The 22,005-nt window shown below is 34.7% G+C and overlaps 1 protein-coding gene across 1 annotated transcript in view; it reads right to left on the bottom strand.

The window, feature by feature from the left end:
- The window catches only part of LOC145286247 (uncharacterized), a 153,227-nt gene that overhangs the window by 8,991 nt on the left and 122,231 nt on the right, over window positions 1-22,005 (bottom strand). The window contains exons 4-5 of the mRNA XM_080135067.1: window positions 20,378-20,552; window positions 7,941-8,083 (exon numbers count right to left, since the gene is read on the bottom strand). Of these exons, the coding sequence (XP_079991193.1) occupies window positions 7,941-8,083; window positions 20,378-20,552 (318 nt within the window). The remainder of the gene's footprint in view (window positions 1-7,940; window positions 8,084-20,377; window positions 20,553-22,005) is intronic.

The following is a 22,005-nucleotide window of genomic DNA, read 5'->3' as shown; positions in this document are numbered from 1 at the left end:
TTCCCGCTTCTTCCATGCCAAACAAACGACTTCTTTTGAATGCATTTTACCTCATTAAACTTGATAGTTTTGCTAGTAGAATAGAACAGATAATTGATTCTAATAATGATAGCTAAGTGTGCAAGCTGAAAATTTGCATACAGCAACATATGCATGAACATAGCTCTTAATTAACATAGTTTTTCACAAAAATCACAAAAAACTAAAATTATCAAAGCCAAACTAAAAAAATGATTACACTAGTAGTGGATTTTCACTCCTCAACTGCGTAATTACAATCTCAAAAGTTTTTGGCACTAGTAACCACCTTGAAGTACTTTTTTCAAAGTGTCCAAAAAATATATATATATATCCAGCATAATCACGTTGACACACAGGTTCTCGACAGATCACCAAAGTTAAGCAACGTTGAGCCAGGCTAGTTTTTTTTTTAAATTACATTTTCACCCCAAACAAGGCACATTGCCACTTTGATGTAGGGGGCTACTATCAGGGACGTAAGCTACAGGGGTACTATGTGGGGAGTGTAGCAGCAAAATGTCGGTTCACGTTACACTTGAACTTCTGCATGTCAATACAGTTGGGAAAGCAGGAACCTGGAAGGGAATTCTAAAGTCTAGCGGTTCTCTACTGAGAAGGGGTCGGATTTAACTGCTTGTTGGGTTTGTCAGGGGTATTTATGTCGAGGGGGTACAAGTGCTTGCGATTTGTCGGACCATTCACCGTTAAAGTACTTGTAGAACAGGCAGAGGGATGCTACATTTCGTCGATGGGACAGAGGCTGAAGCTTTGATGACAGTTCAGGACATATCAGGTTGGCGACTCTCTTTTGAACCTTGTCTAGGAGCGAGAGACTAGTAGTAGATGCACCAGCCCAAACCGTACATTCATATCTGATCTACCTCTACATTCCATGTTTAAAAAGGATGTGTCCTCTATAGTATCGGACCTGACTGAATGGTAAATTGTAGGTATAGACCGATTCATACCATCCAAAAAATTCCAACAAAAACCTAACAGCCAGCCATGGTTCTCCCCAAAATGTGCTGCAGCCATCACACGCAGAAATCACTTTTTCCATTGCTACCAACGTAATAGATGTACTGAGGCTAAAGCTGCTTTTAGGATTGCCAGCAACCACTGTAAAAGAGTAATAAAAATGCAAGAGAGCTATATGCTCACTCTGTTAAATCCAAAGTAACTGAGCAGCAGCTTGGTTCCCACCAGTTTTAGAAATTGCAAACAGGATCCTGATCAGAAGCGTGCGTTCTATCCCAACCATCATCAATGGACCTGAGGTCATCTCGTCAGCATCAGACAAGGCCAAAATATTTTCCAAGAACTTTGCAGCTTATTCTACCCTATGCAATGAAGGCCATCAACTCCCCATATTTCCACCTATAACAGACAACAGGCTATGCAACATATAAATATCTGTGCATGAGATCGCCAAGCTAATCAAGAACCTTGATTCCAGTAAAGCAACTGGCCCAGACGTCATTCCAATTATAGTATTGAAAAATCTTCAACCAGAACTTGTCTCCATACTTACAAAACTGTTTAAGCGTTGCCTTAAGGAGAAATGCTTTCCAACACCCTGGAAAACCTCATCAGTATGCCCTGTATTTAATAAATCATCCCCCTCCTGTGTGTCATGAGTAAGCTGCTGGAATTCATATTAAATAGAGAAGTAGTCAACCACCTCAGTAGAAATAACCTTCTTAGGTACATGCAATATGGTTTCCATTCTGCTAGATTTACAGCAGATGTGCTAACGGTTATATCTCATAAGATGAGTGAATCTCTCGATAAAGGCTTCCTTTCTAGGGCAATTGCTCTTGACATATCAAAGGCCTTCAATAAGGTATGGCATAAGGGCCTACTTCACAAGATTTCCAGCTACGGTATCACTGGAAATGTTTTGTCAATCATTAAATCATTTCTCTCCGATAGGCTCATAAGAGTAGTTGTTGATGGGCAAAAATCAGAGGCTCACAGTATTAATGCTGCAGTCCCTCAGGGGTCCATCCTGGGCCCAATTCTCTTCCTGATCTACATCAATGATCTTCCCAAACACATACTTAAATCATTCGTTGACATCTATGCTGATGAAACGACCATCTATGGCAACACATCAAAGGTCGTAAATGACAAAGTTCTCTCTGATTCTCTCTCCTCTGATCTTGAGCGCGTGGTACAGTAGGGAAAGAGGTGGCTGGTTACCTTTAATACATCTAAGACCAAGCTCCTATCTCTACATGATAAACGCTCTGATCCCCATCTGGCATCAATTGAAATGGATGGCTCTCGTCTAAGGGAGGCCCCAGGCTTTGATAAGCTCCTGGGTTTGACTTTTACACCTGATCTTAAATGGAACACATACATCAAGTCTGTGGCCAAGGTTGCTGGGAAAATGGTGGGATCCTTCTACCGCTCCAGAAGATATCTCACTAATGATGCAATTCTCTATCTATATAAGAGCCAAGTATGTCCAAAGATGGAGTACTGCTGCCACATCTGGGCGGGGGCTGCTAAAAACAGCCTATCTTGCCTTGACAGAGTACAAAATAGACTCCGTGGCTTGGTGGGGGGTGCCCTTTTCTCTACCCTGCAACCTCTTTCCCACAGAAGAGACGTAGTGAGCCTGTCATTGTTCTATCGTTATTTCCATGGCAGGTGCTCATCTGAGCTCCATTCTCTGGTTCCCCCTCGCCAATCTTTTTCAAAAAACACCCGACTAGCTGAAACCACCGTCAATAATTTTCCCCACTCCCTATCTGTGCCTAAATCAAAACGTAGATACCATGAACAAAGCTTCTTTCTTAGAACTGTACGCCTGTGGAACTCTGTTCCGCTTGCCTGTTTCCCTCCCGACTTCAACCTGGATGTCTTCAAGTCCAATACAAACAAATTCCTGATGAACCGCCCCCCTAAGTAATGACACCTCACAATTTCTCCAATACTATTGCTACACTATCCCTTTGATTACTGTACACACAATAACCCTTATCCCTGAGTGGCCAGTGGGTCTTAATAAGTGGTGAACTCCATGTAAAAAAGAAAAAAAAAATGAACAAAGCTTCTTTCTTAGAAGTTCATGCCTGTGGAACTCTGCTTGTTTCCCACCTGACTACAACTTGGATGTCTTTAAGTCCAACATAAACAAATTCCTAAGGAATCGCCCCCTTAAGTAAGACACTTTATCAAATCTCCAATACTAACGATTACTACAACACTATCCCATCGATTTCTGTATCCGCAAGTGGCTTCCGAGCCTTGATAAGTTGTAACCTCCATGTAAAAAATAAAAAAAAATATTCCATACATGGGCGAATGGTGGCCTTATAGAGAGGTACAGGATACTTTCGGGCGTTAGTAGCTTTCTAGCATGGTAGAGAGAACTTACCTTCTTCACAGCGGTTCTGACGATGCTCTCAATGTAATTGTTCCAACTCATGTTTCCTGTGAACGTTAGGCTGAGGAGTTTGAAAGATGTACTTTCAGATAAAGAGTCTTTGGTCATTGCTATTGGTTAGTAGCTTTCTAGCATGATAGACAGAACCTACCTTCTTCACAGCGGTCCTGACGATGCTCTCAATGTAATTGTTCCAACTCATGTTTCCTGTGAACGTTAGGCTGAGGAGTTTGAAAGATGTACTTTCAGATAAAGAGTCTTTGGCCATTGCTATTGGTGGTAGAGAAGGTTTCTTGTAGTTATTGAAGGAAACAAGTTTAGTCTTGGATGAATTGAATGTGACCATCCATTTTTGTCCCCATTCCACTACAGATTGGAGATCATTCTCTAGTGTTTCTGCCATTTCTTTAGATATGTGCTCATTTGTTTTCCTGTCGTGTCTGTTATAGAGTGTGGTGTCATCAGTATATATACCCATCTCACAGACAATTTTGTCAGGGAGGTCATTTATGAATATTAGGAATAATAGAGGTCTAAAGATAGACCCCTGAGTCACTCATGCATTTATATCATATTGTTTAGATGTACGACCATCGAGGACAACCTGGATTTTTCTCTTATCTAAGAAGGATTTAATTATGTTAAGTATTCTTCCAGTGATACCGTATGATCTGATTTTCCTGAGAAGACCTTCATGCCATACCTTGTCAAAAGCCTTAGATATATCTAGAGCTCCCGCTCTACCCTCCCCTGCTTTATCCAGTGAATGGTATATACGTTCAGAGATTACAGTTAGGATGCCTGTTGTGGAACGGGCTTGCCTTAATCCATATTATTGGTCGGTCAGAAGTTTAACATCTGTAAGATGATGGACTAGAGCTTTGTTAATTATGAACTCAAATATTTTGGTGAAAAGTGGGAGAAGACTAATAGGGTGATAATTTACTGGGTCAGTTCTTTCGCCAGAATTTTTGAAAACTGGTGCTACAGAAAGCAGTTGGGTGACCATTTCGGAATTCTAGGCGCTGTATGTGCTTTCTGCTTATCTCGACATTGTTTCCAGCTCTTGTCACAAAAAAATTTCATGTGCAACCACCCTTACACTGGGTATCCATAGTCTTTTTCTTCTGATGAGTTAAGGGCGAAATAAATTGAAAAGTTAATATAATAGTTACATGAATGATTCTGCGCCATGAAACAGGTGCTGTCCAGAATTGTGCATTTTAACGTACTTTAGGAAATAAACGGTAAGATGGTCATCATCTTGAAATTCGGAATATAGATTTTTTGTCATTTATTTATATATATATAGATTTGTGTGCGCATGTGTGTGTTCTATCATGCTGTCTTCGGAAGAATGACAACACCTTATTTTATAAAAATATAACAACTTTTTATTGTGATTTTAGTGGCGAACTACGATCCATCCGATCATTGGAGAGGATGACGGGTTTTCATAGGAGGAAGACACCCAAACTTGAATTCGCTGATTGGCTTAAACTCTGCTCACCAAAACAAAAAATAAACTTCTCCTAAATTCAACTGCTTGTTATGTCATCGCTCGTGAACTTTAACATCTTAGTTCTCTTTCTTCTGACAATCGATTCCAAGCCTATATGACGTTTATTGACCGCCAGCTTCATTCTCATTGTTTTAAATTGCATTGTGGAATCTCAATTTTATTTTTTGCTTTGAGGTCATTGGCAGTTGCTGCATTAAACATTATTTTTTTATTACCAAATGGCCTTTGAAATTTCAGTTATTATTTTTGCTTTGACGTTCAATTGTCTTCCAGCATTCTAAGGATTTTCCGTACACACAACCTTGTACACACACACACACACACACACACACACACACACACACACACACACACACATATATTTGAAACAGTAATTTACAAATATTATTATAAAGATATAAATATACAGATTCAATCCTATCCTGAAAATTTTTTCAATATTCAAGAAAGAGCATCAACATATGAAGAAAATAAAATGATGCAAAATAAAAATTTACAGAATTTTTTTATATATATATATATATATATATATATATATATATATATATATATATATATACATATATAATTTTAGCCCAGGTGAGTATTTTCCAGAGGTGAATTTTTAACAAGAGTGCTTAATACTGAAGTAGAACAAGATATACTTTTTATTTGCTTTAAGCATTTATATGTCGCTAAAATAAAAAAAAAGTATATACATATACATAAATTATTAAAACATTATCATATATAACTTTTTTTCAGAATGCATATATGCGGCACAATCACATTGACACACCGGTTCTCGCCAGATCACCGAAGTTAAGCAACGTCGAGCATGACTAATACCAGATGGGTGATTATTTGGGAAGGCGAGGTGCTGTATGAACCGTGAGGTAAAATACCAGGTTGGGAAACTAGCGCGGTCTATCCTTCTCTAGAGGGTAGATGGGCCTCTATTAAGCCGTTGTAGGCAACACATCTATTGATTGGGTCATGATAAAAATACCCTTGATAGCACGAGCGAAGAATCAAGTATTCAGCTGCAGGTAAGATTTGAATTACACTTCAAACTCGTGGAGTGAGTTCAATCTTGGCTGCGGCCGCATGTTACGTTTTTCAATATTTATCAAAAAAATCACACAAAAAATGAAAAAGTTATGAAAATTATAAAAAATTTAATATTTAAAAAAATGTAATTTACAAATATTAATATGAAGATATGAATATATACATATTTAATCCCATCCTAAAAAAAATATAGGGAGAGAAATATTAAAATATTAACTTCCTGAGCATATCAATTTAGAATTTTATTAAACTTTATTTACACTTTAATAACACAGCTAAACTGCTTTTATTAAATTTGTCTTCAAAATTACATATTCATAAATAAATTTGTTTAGAAATAACAAAAAGCACAGATTAAAAATACGGGATGTATATATATATATGTATATATATATATATATATATATATATATATATATATATATATATATAACTAAATTTACTCACATAAAATTAATATACGAAAGTATAGATTTATGTGTAAACTTTAAGTATTTACTTCAAAAGTGCTCAATACGTAGGTAGAGTTAGTTAGTAAGTTATAAAATGTATATGACGATTAAGCTACACTGAATATTCCGCGTTTCATCCACTCTAGGACTCTTCAGGCTTATGTGCGAATTCTGTGGTTGTTTGTCGTTTTTATATGTGCATCTTCTATTGAGATTTTAGTTAGCCAATCAGCTTTCTAGTATCCACCGCGCCCTTCCTATCAACCAATGAGCATGCACTTATCGGACAAAGGCCTATTTGACCTCTGGTTGACCTGTTCCTTTGTGTGTGCTCTATTTAGTTTCTTGATCTGTTTTAAATCTAGGTTAGTGTTTTTTCTTTTTTTTAATGTTAGTTTATATATAAATATATATATATGTGTACATACATATATGCACACATATATATACATATATATATATACATACATATGTGTGATCGTTTATGCATATTCATGTTTATTTAATTTATTTATTTGTTTATTTTCTATTGTTTTTGTTAGCTTTAAAACTATTTTGTATCGCTATCCTAGAGTAAATTATATCTTATGAACACAGTTGTTTGCTATTTCTCTTCTATAGTTTAATAGATGTTGGGGTTCTTTAAAATACAGGATAGCACATTTTTCATGAAGGCATAATCTACATGGGTCGTCTAGGTCCCTACACGTGGTAGCTTGTCTTATTATTTTCCATTCGACTACCGCCGAATGTCCGCTTTCCTTGAGTTCCCAGTATTTATTCGCTAGTGTTGTTTTCATTCTGTATTATTCTTAAGCACAAAATTCCCGACAAGGATACATTATAGTTAACAACGTAAAATATGAGGAAACAAACTAAAATTTACAACAAATAACTTTATTTAATCTTCTATCGATCTGCTCTCAGTTTTTATAACTTGTTTTTCAGATTTTGTATCGTTTCCTCTTGTAAAAATAGGGATTCAAGACGACTTTCATAATTTACTTGATGTGAAAGTTCGCATTCGAGTGTTTAACAACAGAGAAATAAAAAAAATTAGACAAAATAGCAACTAATAACTGTCACTAATTATCGAAAACTTAATTTTCGATCGACCTGTATATTTTTAACTTACTGAAAGTTCATCTTTATTACAGAATACTTTGCACTATATCGAATATTTCGCCCTCATGTGGTTGACCGTTTGTTTTTAAGCCTCCGATGCAATTATACAAATTCTGAAATTAGAAACACTTACAAAAAGTGTAAAAACTAGTAAAAGTTATGTTTTGTAAATTTGATTTTATTTTTCAGCCATTCTTACATTGTTAACCATATTGCACTATTGCTTACTTGCCTTTACATTTCTCTATTATTAGATTTACTGCACAACTTAATAACAGAAAATGTCAAAAATACACTTATAAATATGATAGTGATGATATGATAATAAATCTGAATTAAGAGAAAAAAAGAAAATAACATTGTTTTATTTACTTACGTAGCAAGCACCTGTATCACCATATCCGACACACACCTGTTGATCAAGTACTTCCACATCGACACGATCCCACATTGATTTGCAGTCTTTTATTGGCACAATATCTACACCAAGTTCATTGAGTCCATTCTGTTTACCAGACCCTGAAATAGTAAAAACGCCGACAATTGCTAGTATTATTTGATCCTTATATATATATATATATATATATATATATATATATATATATATATATATATATATATATATATATATATGCTAGCTTGGCGTTTCCCGGTCGTAAGATATACTTAAATATGATATTTATTATTGTAGTAACAATTCTCTATCGATTATTATATTGGACCTAATATGGGATTATATGACTTGGGTGCCATCAGCTAGAATTAAAACCAAAACTTACAACTCCATTCTTATTCATTAGCCTCAGATATATATATATATATATATATATATATATATATATATTGGACCCCCCCCCCAGTGGACGCAACCGAAGCATAGACACACACAATATCGCAGTCAAAAAACATCTAGACAAGTTCATCGTAAAAAACCTTCACAAAAACACCAATTATAATGTAAGAAAGGATGAACATCGAGCAATACAATCATTACAAAACAATCACCTCATAAGCATAAAACCAGCAGGCAAGGGTGGGGCAATCACCATCACGAACACTAACGATTACATAACAGAAATAGACACACAACTAGCAAACAAGGGATTCTACAAATTACTCCCCACTGACTCCACCATCGCATTCAAATCCGAAATTAGTAATCTAATTAGTAATCTAGACCACAGCACAAGAATCACGATTGAAAAATTAGTGCCAGACCACCCTAACCCACCTGTCTTCTACACTATCCCCAAACTCCATAAACGCCCCGAAATAGTTAGCGACATACTCACGCACCTCCCACTCGGTAACACAGTAAACACTGAGGCACCAGTTGACGAAACCTCAGAAACATACCGCATAGCATAGCTAAGGCCCTCAGAATAGTACCTCCTGGCCGATTCATCGTTTCGAGTATTGGAACCCTCGCAGAATACATCTCGGGGTATATAGACAACATTCTCAACCCACTGCTGTCAAACATCCCCAGTTACCTTAAGGACACCACACACTATCTACAAATTTTAAATAGGATAGGGACCAAACAATGCAATTCTTGTGACTATGGATGTGTCTTCACTCTATTCCAACATTCCACATAAGAAAGAAATATTAATGACATATGCAGCATTATAAAATTCATCTTGGGCACGAGTTTCTTCACCCAGGCTCTCTCTCGCAAAGGTGGAAGATACAATTCATCTTAACACACAACAACTTCACATTCAACAACCAACACTATCTACAAATAAAAGGCACAGCCATGGGAACTAAAATGGCTCCCAGTTATGCCAACATATACATGTACATATTTGAACAGAAATACATTCCACTTACCACCTAAAACCACTACACTATTATAGGTACATAGATGACATCTTCCTTATTTGGCCACATGGTGAAGAGGCATTGATGGACTTCTATCAACACATAAACAGCTGTCACAACAGCATAAAATTCACGACAGAACATTCCACCACACACATCCCATTTTCAGACGTTTTAGTAAACATCACAAACAATTACATCACCACATCACTTTACACCAAATCCACCGATGGTCACGGTTACCTTAATTTTAATAGTTGCTACCCTATCAACATAAAAAAATCTATTATATACAGCCAGTGCCTACGTGTCAAACGAATCTGCTCAAACCCGATTGAGTACGAAAAACAAGTAGGAATTCTAGCCAACTACTTCCTTCATAGGAATAATTAAAGAATCAATTAGGAAAATAGAACATAGAAGCAGGCTAAATTTACTTACATACAAATGCAACATGTCATTCCTAAAAGTACCAATGGTATTTGATTACAACAATAACACCAACAAACTTCACAAACCCCTTAAACAGGTATTCAGACAACTGCAGCATGACCCCACCCTCAACACGCGTCCACTCAGTACAAAAAAACAGCCCCGAATCTGCGGTGATTACTAACATCCACAAAAATACACAACACTTTCGCACCTCAAGGAAACAAAACATGCAGCAAACCCAGGTGCTAAGTGTGCAAATACATTAATACTAACGACATATCTACACCTTCAGGCACAAACACTCAACTTAAACTCCATCCCCTGCTTACCTGCATAATATATTGCACCAGATGCACAAAGGGTAACGCTTACGATTCAACAACCACAAACAAACAATTAGGGAAAACTCCACACAGCACACAATAGCAATGCACTACACCCTCCCAGACCACAGCATAGACAACATGAAATGCATACTTACAGCCTCCAACTTTCGGACAGGGCGAAAAAGAAAACAACATGAAAAGAAACTTATTCTGAGACCTGGTGTCAATAAAGATTTAGGACCGCTAAATGAGTATTCTTTTCATAAAATCTAAACCAACCAAAGACATTTTCCCAGAGGACACAGGACAGAGTGAGTATGCACGGTTGGAGAACAGCTTAGCATTCCCCACTAGGAGTTAGTTTTGTTTCCTTAATACCTTTTTTTTTAGCTTCCACATATTTTAATTTTCAACATATATTTAATTCCATTTTCCGAGCACGTATATGCGTGCACACAAATGCACAGGTATAGACATGTGTGCGTTACCATTCCCCCTAACAAATCCTATATACTATAGTTATCTACTCTGAAGATATACGGCATTAACTCTACTACTACTACTACTACTACTACTACTACTACTACTACTACTACTACTACTACTACTACTACTACTATCATTACTATTATTATTATTATTATTATTATTATTACTATTATTATTACTATTATTATTATTGTTGTTGCTGTTGTTTTTACTATTATTTAACTCCTTGTTTAAGCATTGCAATATATCTAACTTTCAGTTTTATTTTCAATATTAAATGTTATTAACCTCTGACTTCTCTAACCGGCGTATTGAGCTTCCAATTTTTGTGATTTTTAGAAACAATGCTTTCCTCTATATCTGCCACTTTATGTATGTATGTATGTATGTATGTATGTATGTATGTATGTATGTATGTGTAGGAGTGTGCATGTGTGTGGGAAAAGAAAGAAGAAGAACAGTCCGAATATTTTTGTATGTTTGAACAAAAATAGGAAGAAATTAAGGAAATGAAAATTAACATAAAAAAGAATATTCTTCGTTTATTTATTTAGTTATTTTATTTTATTTATTTATTTGTCCTTCTTTATTTATTTATTTTCTTTTACATTATATATGTATATATATCAATTAACGAAAGACACTAGAATCTACAGTAAGCAATTAAAAAAATAAATAAACACGTGTGAGGGAGGGGGCGTGCGTGCGTGCGTGCGTGTAGACAATCCAGACAAACAGCGTGTCCTTTGACCCTGTCTCGCACCTAGAACCATAATAAATCTATAAGTCCAAGCTTTTGGTGAAGAGATTCCACTTAGCTTATCACCTACATCTGCTTATCAATCTTCAGGTGTATATGTACGTACGTCTGTAAACGTATGTGTGCATATATCCTGTGTATGCATGGGTACGTGAAGAAGCATATGTGGTAGTGTGCATGTGTATATGCATGTATGTTCATATATGCGAGGGTGTTCGTAGGATGCGTGGGGTATATATATTAGGGATATACCGATTATTAAATTGGCCGATTACCGATTAATTTGATAATACTAGAGATGTACCGATTATCAAATAGGCCGATTATCGATTAATCGGTATTTGATAATCAGCCAATTAATAGGTTTTCTCATGCCGATTTATCAGCAAATTTTGTTGTCATAAATGATACTAATATTAATTATATTGGAAACGAAGATAAGTTAACTCCCTCTTTTTGCTTGCCATTGAAAATTTATCGAAGAAACATGCATCGTCTACACCATATTATCAAATAACAAGCATAACGTGCTGTTAACATGTAAACTTTTACAACTGCACCGAATTAAAGGCAAACAGAAGTAAGCATATGGAAAATTCCCCTCCTTTCTTTTCCTATAGAATTAATATTATTATTTTTTTTACTTTAAATCACTGTTAAAGAAAATTATTACTTCATCTTTCAGTTTTTATGTTGAGGAATTGTACAGTAAATTGTAACGATGTGCGAACCAAAAATAAAGCATTCTACATCAGTCATACTCTTGTTCCTCATTCTTGAACTCTTGCTACCATTATGTATATATTTTTATTTTCCTGGTTTAGATAATGTATATATTAATTAGATAAATTACTAATTAGATATCAGACATAAGTAATTTAAATATGTAAAAAATTAAGTAAATATTGACAACAACCTTCAACCATTATGGCAACCAGTTTCTGCTGGGAGTATTTTGATGTCAATCCCAAGAATGAGAATACAGCTGCTTGCAAGTTATGTTAATCTATCACATAAAAGGGTGGCAAAAAATTTTACAATGACTAATATGTTCAATCATCTTAGAAATGTTAATTCAAAAAAGCAAAAATTGCAGATAAAAGAAGGAAGCACAATGAATATTTAGGGGCAAAAATTCCAGGAACAAGTGGCAGCAACTACGAGCCTCCAGCAAAACACCAAACTACTATAGAACCAATATTGGTTAAAAAGAAAGTTGGAATACTAATGATCACGGGTCACAAGAGATCCATTATCTGATAAGAGAAATGATTGCTGTTGATAGTCAACCATATTCTGTAACATCTAACATTGGTTTTAATAGGCTTTGTTCAAATTACAGCATTCTCTCAAATAAGTACTTCACTCTAAAATAATTTTCAATATATTTATAAAGTTAAAAAAAATTCAACTGTCTCTTACTGAAATTAGCAGCATTTTATGAACTACAGACATTTGGATAGGAACAACAGATAAAGCTTCCTTTCTGAGTTTGACAGGTCATTGGCTTTCAAATGACTTTGAACAGTGCAGAGCTGTGCTTAGAGGTGTTCCATTCCCTGGTGCGCACACAGGTGCAAGAATAAGTGAAGAATTGCACAATGTTCTGGATGAGTATAAAATATTCAATAAAGTTTTCTTAGTCTTGTGGGATTCAGGAACAAATATGGTTGTTGATGTCAGAGAATGTGATTTAGAATAACTATCATGCATTGTAACTCAGGCTGCGTAGAAAACCATTACATATAATAGAAATACAGTTTCTCACTTTAATCGCTTTCTATTAGCAGTTAATAAATTAACTGAAATACAGGATTAGCTTAATTTGGAAAAACAAACTCATTCAAGATGTGACCACATGGTTGAATTCAACATATTATATGCTGAAAATAAATTAAGAATAACGAAAAGCTCTTGTAATGTATGCTGTTAATAAAATTTATCAATGGTGACTTGTTTGAAAAATATCCAGTTCCTGAGACCATTTGAAGAAATCACCGAAGAAGCAAGTCACATAACTTCAACAATATCAATGATAATACCTACAAATTTAGCTTTGAAGTTATTTCTGTCAAAAGTTGTCAAATCTAATTCTAGTATTTCTGACTTTAGTGGAATCCTTCTTACCATTTTTGAACAATTCAGGTTATCAATCAAAACAAGATTTTCATCTTATTTAAATGATAAAAACTTGTATATGTCTACTTTCCTAAACTCACGATTCAAATATTAATTTTTAAAAATTGGCATAGAAAACATATTTGAAATTGGATTCTGCATCTACTTTCCACTGATGACAAAGCAGAATCAGCAGAATACATTGCCCTGCTGAGGGTGAAGAAGCACGAACATGTGTAAATTACAATATGGCAACTTTGAAACTAACTGACAAAAAAGTAACGAGTAAAAATGTCACAAAAGATGCTTTAATCACTCCTAATATAAGAAGACAGTAGGAAGTAAAAGTACAATTATTTCTAATTCAATTTTGGCCTTCATTTTTGAGGTGTAAAAAAGTGAACATTGCGTCATTTATAATAGCAAAATTGCACTGACGGACAATTTTTAAAGTATCGTCAAATAAAACTAAATTAAAAAACAGTAAATATGAACATTCAATATAATTCTATACATAATGATTATTATGCCTATTTTTTTTAAAGTAATTCCAGCTGCAACTTAATTATAAGTCGATAAATATGCTGATATATTCAATTTTGATGGCGTAAATAAAGTACCAATTGTCATAAACATATACTAACTTCAAAATCATCAAAACTATTAAAAGATACAGATCTGGAATATTACATGACTAATCAATACATATTGTAGAATGTCGTATCTAAATGTCTTTACACCATGTATTTCTAAAATAGTATCCTCAAGAAAATGTGATAATTTTATGTAGCGTTTTCACTTTGTTTATCATGGCGATGTAATTAAGTAAACGTACATCTTCAATATCAATTTAATTTTAATAAAAGAAAGAGCTGGGTATTATCAACGATAGAGTTCTTTATACAATTGGTATTTCTTTGTAATTCTGTTGAATTCTTCGCTTGGCACTGATTTGAGGTTGTTTTCTCAATCCCTTTCCCAGTCAAACACACACAGAGAAAAAACTTCAATTATCCTTCTTCAATACTTGTGAGAAAAATCAATCGTTTCTTTTTGTTTATTAAATGGTTAGGTGAAAGTACAGACTAGTTATAAAAAACCCTCTCCTCCACATGTTAAGAAATGGGTTTCCAAAAAGTTCTCTGCATAAGTACTATTGTTTTTTATTGTTTTAACATCTTAATTTGATTTTTGTATTGGCTTTGTTCAAGTTAATGCTGTGATTGTTTACAAATGATTTATTTCTGATTTGTGTAGAATGCCCAGAAAAAGTCCCTTCTGATTAATGTTTAGCAGTTTTAAAATAAGCAAACAAACTTGGCTGTTTTTCAGAATAACAGAATATTTTTAACTGGTAAACATTAATCAGAAAGGACTTTTTCATGGAATATATGTGAAGCAGAATGATTCACATAAACCGGAATTTTTTAATAAGAGATTCGTTCATTTTTTTTATGCGAGAATTTGTGACACTATAAGATTTCTACCTTAACGACTTATCACTGTGGAATTGTCTAGTTATTAAGTCCATTTGAAGAAATCACTAAAAAAGCAAGTAGCAGAACTTCAACCATATCGATGATAATACCTACAATTTTTGCTTTGAGATTATTTTTTTCAAAGGGTGTCCAATCTAATTTCTGACTTTAGTGGAATTCTTACCAGTGTTGAACAATTTAAACAATTCCAACTGCAACTTACTTCATTATAAGTTGATAAAATTTCTGATATGTTCAATTTCAATGAACAAGATTTTCATCCTATCGAAATGATAAAAACTTGTGTCTACTTTTCTACATCCAAGATTCAAATTAAATTTCAAAAGAATAACATGGAAAACACTAAGAATTAGATTCTACATCTACATCTTCTACTGATGATAATGAAGCAGAATCAGCAGGTTACACTTCTTCAAACTCTGAGGGTCAAGCAGAGTAAAGTGAAAGTAAAACTGTATCTCTTTCAAGCCTGTTTGATGAATTAGCTTCGAATAAGTCTACAGTAACAAATGAAAACTTAGAGCAGGTAGAAACCGAGTTAAATCTGGACACTGCAACTACAACAGAAATACAAAAATCACAATCTAAATTCCAAAGGAGTAAATCCCCTATGGTTAAGTGCACAAAAGAACTTGACTATTACGCAACTACTTGCAAGAGGTGATGATCCATTTCAGTAGTGAAAGAAGACACAGGAGACCACTGCTGAGGAAACTGGCTTCAAAATATTTAAGCATAACACCTTCATCCGTGGAGAGTAAGCGGCTTTTAGCACACGTGGTAATGTGTAGGAACCTATGAGGAATAGACTGTGTCCTGAGAACTCTAATGTTTTTACATTACAACTTAAACGCATTCAACTTTAAATACTGTAGAGACTATGAGAGCAAAGGAGGCCGGCAGCAAAATAAGAAGAGGAAGTAGAGCTGCAGCAGGTGCAGAACTTCAACTTTTAGTTATTCACTTAAAGAATTACAATCTGTGCTCTGTAGTTAGTTTGTAATTTCTTTTTCTTATCTAATCATTTATGAATTGGAAATTGTATTTTGCATTTTGTAATTTTAGTTAATAAAGTCAAAATGCCATAATAGTGACCAGACACTTAATTAAATGTCAAGTTAAATTAGCAGTTACTATGTTAATGTGTCAAAGCTATCTGATGAGTCGCTTGGCAGTGATGAAATGATTTAAATAAATTTAAGGAAAGAAAAAAGTAAGGAAAGAAAAAAGTAAGTAATCGGTCGATTAATCGACAAATTTGCCGATTAACAGTTAATCAGCAAAGTGGCTGATTAGGCCGATTACCAATTACCTGACGCTTGATCGATACACCCATATTCACAAGTGCATTTTTTACGTTTCCAAAAAATATATGCACATATTACACAGGTATTTACGGTAATCCGACTCCCCGCCAAAAGAATTTAAAAGTAAATATTGAAATTGCACAGAAATTGGAAAACGTATTGGAATTGTGCTACCACTTTATATATATATATATATATATATATATATATATATACTAAAATAATTTTTAGACCGTTAAAAACAGGAAAAAAGTTATATCCCATTGATTTAGAATGAGTGCTTTATACCAAATACACGGTTGATTAGGGTTAAATGTGTTCTCATTTTTGCATTAACTACTAATCTCTATTCACCCCTCACTGTACATCGAACGGATATCATAATACCAGCTAGTATACATATATATATATATATGGAAACTCACTTTTACACGATCGAACTACTCTTTATTTGCACTGTATCGATTGATTATGTGTCCTTAGATTCAGTGCAATTCGTTGGCCATCTGTGCGGTTTTTCCTTACCATTTCCATTGTCATCGATCCATTCAGGAGAGAATAATTGAGACTTCAACCAAATAATTAAAACCCAAGGGAAGAACAGAAAATTCATTTATCCACCCAACACCGTCTGTCTCCTCAACTCTCACAGAACACATAAGTCTAGCAAAAACGGTAGTTACAAGACAAAATGTGAACCGTTGAGCCCAGATTATATTATGTTTCTGAATTTTTGAGATAAGGATTGATAATTTGTATTATTTGGATTATTCTGACAACTGTTCTCATCTTGAGTTTTATTTTCACAACATTTCGATGGATGTAACCTGTGACCTTCTTCAGGTTAATCTTGTCGAACTTGTTAATCTTTCTGTTGAACTCGGGAATATGCATCTAATATATGTAAAAACCCGTGGCGTAATGGATAAAGTACTAGGTATTATTCAGTTCCCATTGAAACTCGTCTGAAAGTTGTGGGAGTTGAAAACTTCCAGCCTAACTCGATTGTCGTCCTTTAACTACGCCACTTCCTGTTCCCTATATTTCTTCTTCTTTCGCGCCAGACCTTTGAGCAGTCAAGATGTAAGAAACACCTGTCCGGTGGCAATGGGCCACCACAATGCTCCTGGCTACCATCAGCCTCTCGCAAGTAACGTTACTCATCTTTCAATGAACTCTCATTCTTTCTAACTCTTATTCTAACGAACTCTCGTTCTTTCTATCACTCCTTCATGTATATTTATGTAAATAAATTGCATTTCTTTCACTGATATATAACGGTATATTTTCGTCTTCATTATGCGACCTTTTGTCTTTTCAATTCCTCTACCATTAAATACATACACCATTATATACACATGGGGACGGGGTCGTCTATCACACAGCAGACCATCCTGTCCCCAACAAAGTTTAAGGTTCAGTCTACAGTGCGAGCAATACCAAGAATTGTGAATTGCTTGAGATTTCTATTTGGTGATTGTCGATGAAACAAGAGAATGCTACTCCCATGATTAAATTTGAAAATCAGTGCAGATTCCTAAGTTGAAAGATTCCAGGGTCTAACAAGATGCACCCGAAGAAGGTTGGAGGTTACATTGGCCAAACTTTGTGAAAATAATACTCAGGAAGAGAACAGTAGTCCGAATAATGTAAATAATAAAACTAGATTATATTATTTGTAAACAAAGGTTAATTTTTTTATGTATTCACTTACCAAGACCAAAAGTCACTCGAGGATAAGATTTAATTAGATTTCAAAATTTTTCATTGAAAGAAGTTTGGTTTCAGAAACTTCATACCGGCAGAGTAAGTCCTATTTTTACTTTCTCTAATAATGGAACAGAGTCATATATTTCATTACATAAAAATATATTTTCAAATATTTGTACTGGTGTTTTGTTTTCTTAATTTTATTCATCCAGAGGAAATCTCGAAATAAAGGCGAAACGTTGATGAACACATAACTTAGTTTGTTTCCTTTTTTTTTTATTTCTCTCTCCCCCCCCCCCATCTATCTATATATCTATATATATAGAAAGAGAAATAATATATGAACTAATATTCATACTTTACACATTCTTCCTGGTTTTATCTATATCTCAATTCTAAGCTTATATCCTTGTGCCAACTTTTTGTAGATATATAAACCTGCCCTTTTCTCCTCTTCTGATAAGATGCATGATGCTTCGAAATGTCATTGCATAAGATTATTTTTCCTTTTTCTTATTGATCTGCTGATGTAATAAATTTTTATTTAACTTTGGACTCTCATCATTCGATTTATTAATTGCTCCACATCCGTTCAAAGATTATTTTTTATCTTCATCAATATATATATATATATATATATAAATTCGTATTCCTGTCTGTTTGTTTGTTTGTTCACAATTTGATTAATATATACAAACATTTCCTTACTTTACTCTTTCATTTATTTCTATATATAGTATGCTTCTTGCAGAATATACAATTAAGAGATCATGTCATTTGCATATTACATTAGGAAAAATTGATTTTATTAAATAGCAGTATCTTAATTAATGTTTCTAGCGAGAGAATTGTTTTAAGTATTCTGTTTAAAATTATTATTTAATAAATTTTAAGCAATAATTATATCGATAACATATTTAATTTAATTTATTTGGAATCATTATTCAAACATCGAGTTTTTTAAAAACTTTTTTTAGAGTTATTTGCCCCTAAAAACTTCCGAACATTTCATTTGTTTGTTTTCATTATTCTTTAAACAGCTATGCAGAAATCGGTATTTTTTTACGATGTGGCCCAGCGTCGTTTAACACCTAAAAAATAAAAATAAATAAAAATCTACTGCCCCCCTCTAAATTCCACAATTTACACTTTTTTTTCTTTTTTTCACATTAATCTCATCGATTACAAACTTAAATTTCTAATTAAAAAAGGTAAATTTTGACGATGTGACACAGCGTTGTTTAACCCCTAAAAAATTATTATCTTTTTTTTTGTGGGGGGGGGGCGGTCTAATACGTTTAAACAGCCTTTATAAATAATATGAAAGAAGAAATATTGAAAAAAAAAAAGAAAATTAACATTTTAGAGTGGGGGATCATTTTTCTATATAAATTTAACGTAAAATGATCACCCACTTTTTTGTCACAAAGCGTTCAACGAGACATGTCATCTCTAGCATTTTTTCAAGTTTGGCGATCGAGGAGGGCAAAACATGACAAATACATTTTTTTTTTAAATATCTCATTGCTGATGCAATTCTCTACCTGTATAAATGCTAAGTACGTCCAAAGATGGAGTACTGTTGCCACATCTGGGCAGGAGCTGTTAGAATCAGCCTATGCTGCCTTGACAGAGTTTCCAGTAGACTTCGTAGCCTAGTGGGGATGCCTTTTTCTCTTCCATGCAACCTCTTTCCCATAGAAGAGACGTTGCGAGCCTGTCTCTACTTTATCGTTATTTTCATGGCAAGTGCTCGTCTGAGCTCCAACCTATGGTCTTCCTTGGCCTGATTTTCACGAAAAGCATTCGTCTAGTTGAAATCACTATCAATAATTTCCCCCACTCTTTATCTGTGCCTTTACCTAAACGTATATTCCATTAACAAAGCTTCTTTCATAGAACTGCATGACTGTGGAACTCTGTTCCATTTTCCTGCTTTCCAACTGACTACAATATGGTTGTCTTCAAGTCTAACGTTAACAGATTCTTGATGAGCCACCCCTTACGTGATTCAAGCTACCAAATTTCCACTACTAGCGATTACTACATGTTCCCCTTGACCACTGTATACTCAGCAACCCTTATCCTCGAGTGGCTTCCAGGCCTTGATAAGTGGTGACTCCTTTTCTTTGTAAAAAAAAATGATTAAGAACCGGTCATTGGCGTCTGATTAGTTTGTCAACAATCTGGATACGATTACACCAACATAGGTTTATAAAAGTTTTCTACACTCAATACATGAAAATGTAACAATAATGTCACTCTATATTTCTCCATCGTCACCCTCGGACATCTCGTTATGTTAGCAAGTTAAAAACAATCTTAAAGTCGATTCTTCTTACCCATCGTATCTCCCCATCCACTGATCCAACAATTGTCGTGACCAAACAGTTTTGTCGTCTCCAGAGGAGGCAGGCATGCCAGCCGAACATTCCGACCGTTAATCTCCACTGGTTCGTCTAATTGTAACATCGCAATATCGTTTGGAAAATTGCTGGCCCGCTTGTAACCCGGATGCTGTGAGAAATAAAAGATGCTTTTTATTAAAATCTAGAACAACAAAATGAAAACAAAGCAAATTCTATTTAACAATTGATAGATTCTAAGTTGATCAATGGATGCGCACTGGCTGCATAATTTGATCTTTAAAGCCATTTCGTTATTTCACTAATATACTTTAGGACTTAAATTAAAAGCTACAGGGACACTAAAACATGCCGTAATTGATTGGTTAGTAATTTTTTCTAAAATCGATTGTGCAATATAATCGATTGGACATCTTAACAATAATTAAAATTTGAATCCTATAAATACGTTTAATATTGTCTTTTTTTTGGGGGGGGGGGTTCTAATGCAGAGAGTGATCCGCGCTATTCTTTAAATCGCATTTCCACGTTTAATTACAAGAAACCTTCTCTACCACCTATAGCAACTGCCAACGACTCTTTATCTGAGAGTACATCTTTCAAACACCTTGGCCTAACGTTCACAGGAAACATGAGTTGGAACAATTACATTGAAGGCATTGCCAGGGCCGCTGCAAGGAAGTTGGGCTCTCTCTACCGAGCTAGAAAACTACTAACACCTGAAAGTATCCTGTACCTCTGTAAGGCAACCATTCGCCCATGTATGGAGTATTGCTGTCATATTTGGGCGGGTGCATCGGCTACTAGTCTCTCGTTCCTTGACAAGGTTCAAAAGAGAGTCGCAAATCTGATAGGCCCTGAACTGGCATCTAAGCTTCAGCCTCTGTCCCATCGACGAAACGTTGCATCCTTCTGCCTGTTCTACAATAATTTTAATGGTGAATGCTCTAACAAACTGCAAGCACTTGTGTCCCCACGACGTGAACACCCTCGACAGACCCGACAGGCTGCAAAATCCCACCCCCACTCTGTAGAGATTCTTAGATGTAAAAGATCTTTCTACTCCAGTAGTTTCTTCTCCAGAACCGCTAGACTTTGGAATTCCATTCCAGGTCCCTGCTTCCCCAACTGTACTGACGTGCAGAAGTTCAATTGCAACGTGAACCGACATCTTGCTGCCCAAATCCCTACATAGTACCCCAGTAGTTGTTGCCCCTGATAGTAGCCTCCTACGCCAAAGTGGCAATGTGCCTTGTTTGGGGTGAAAATCTAATAAAAAAAAATTAAAGTTTTATGATATGTTTTTTTTTTATTCAATTGTAAGGTACAGAATAGGTACAAAACACCCTTCCCTCCCCATGTTAAGAATGGCTTTTTAAATAATAACGCACGGATCACTCTCTGCATGAGTACCTTTTTTTTTTTACTTTGTAAACTCCTTAATTTATAAATAACTGGCTAAGGGCCAGAGATGCATGTTTTTTTTCTTGAACAGATTATTTTTTTAAAATAGGATTTAAAAAACTTAAATTTATTAATTACGTTTTCTGTAGTAAAGTATTAAAAAATTATTAATTAATTGTTCTTAAGTTTTTATAATTTTA

The sequence above is a fragment of the Euprymna scolopes genome, chromosome 10, assembly GCF_053919585.1.
Source record: "Euprymna scolopes isolate OS-2025 chromosome 10, ASM5391958v1, whole genome shotgun sequence".
Classification (NCBI taxonomy): Eukaryota; Metazoa; Mollusca; class Cephalopoda; order Sepiida; family Sepiolidae; genus Euprymna; species Euprymna scolopes.
The sequence above is the reverse complement of the archived record's forward strand: the minus strand, read 5'-3'. Positions and strand labels throughout refer to the sequence as shown.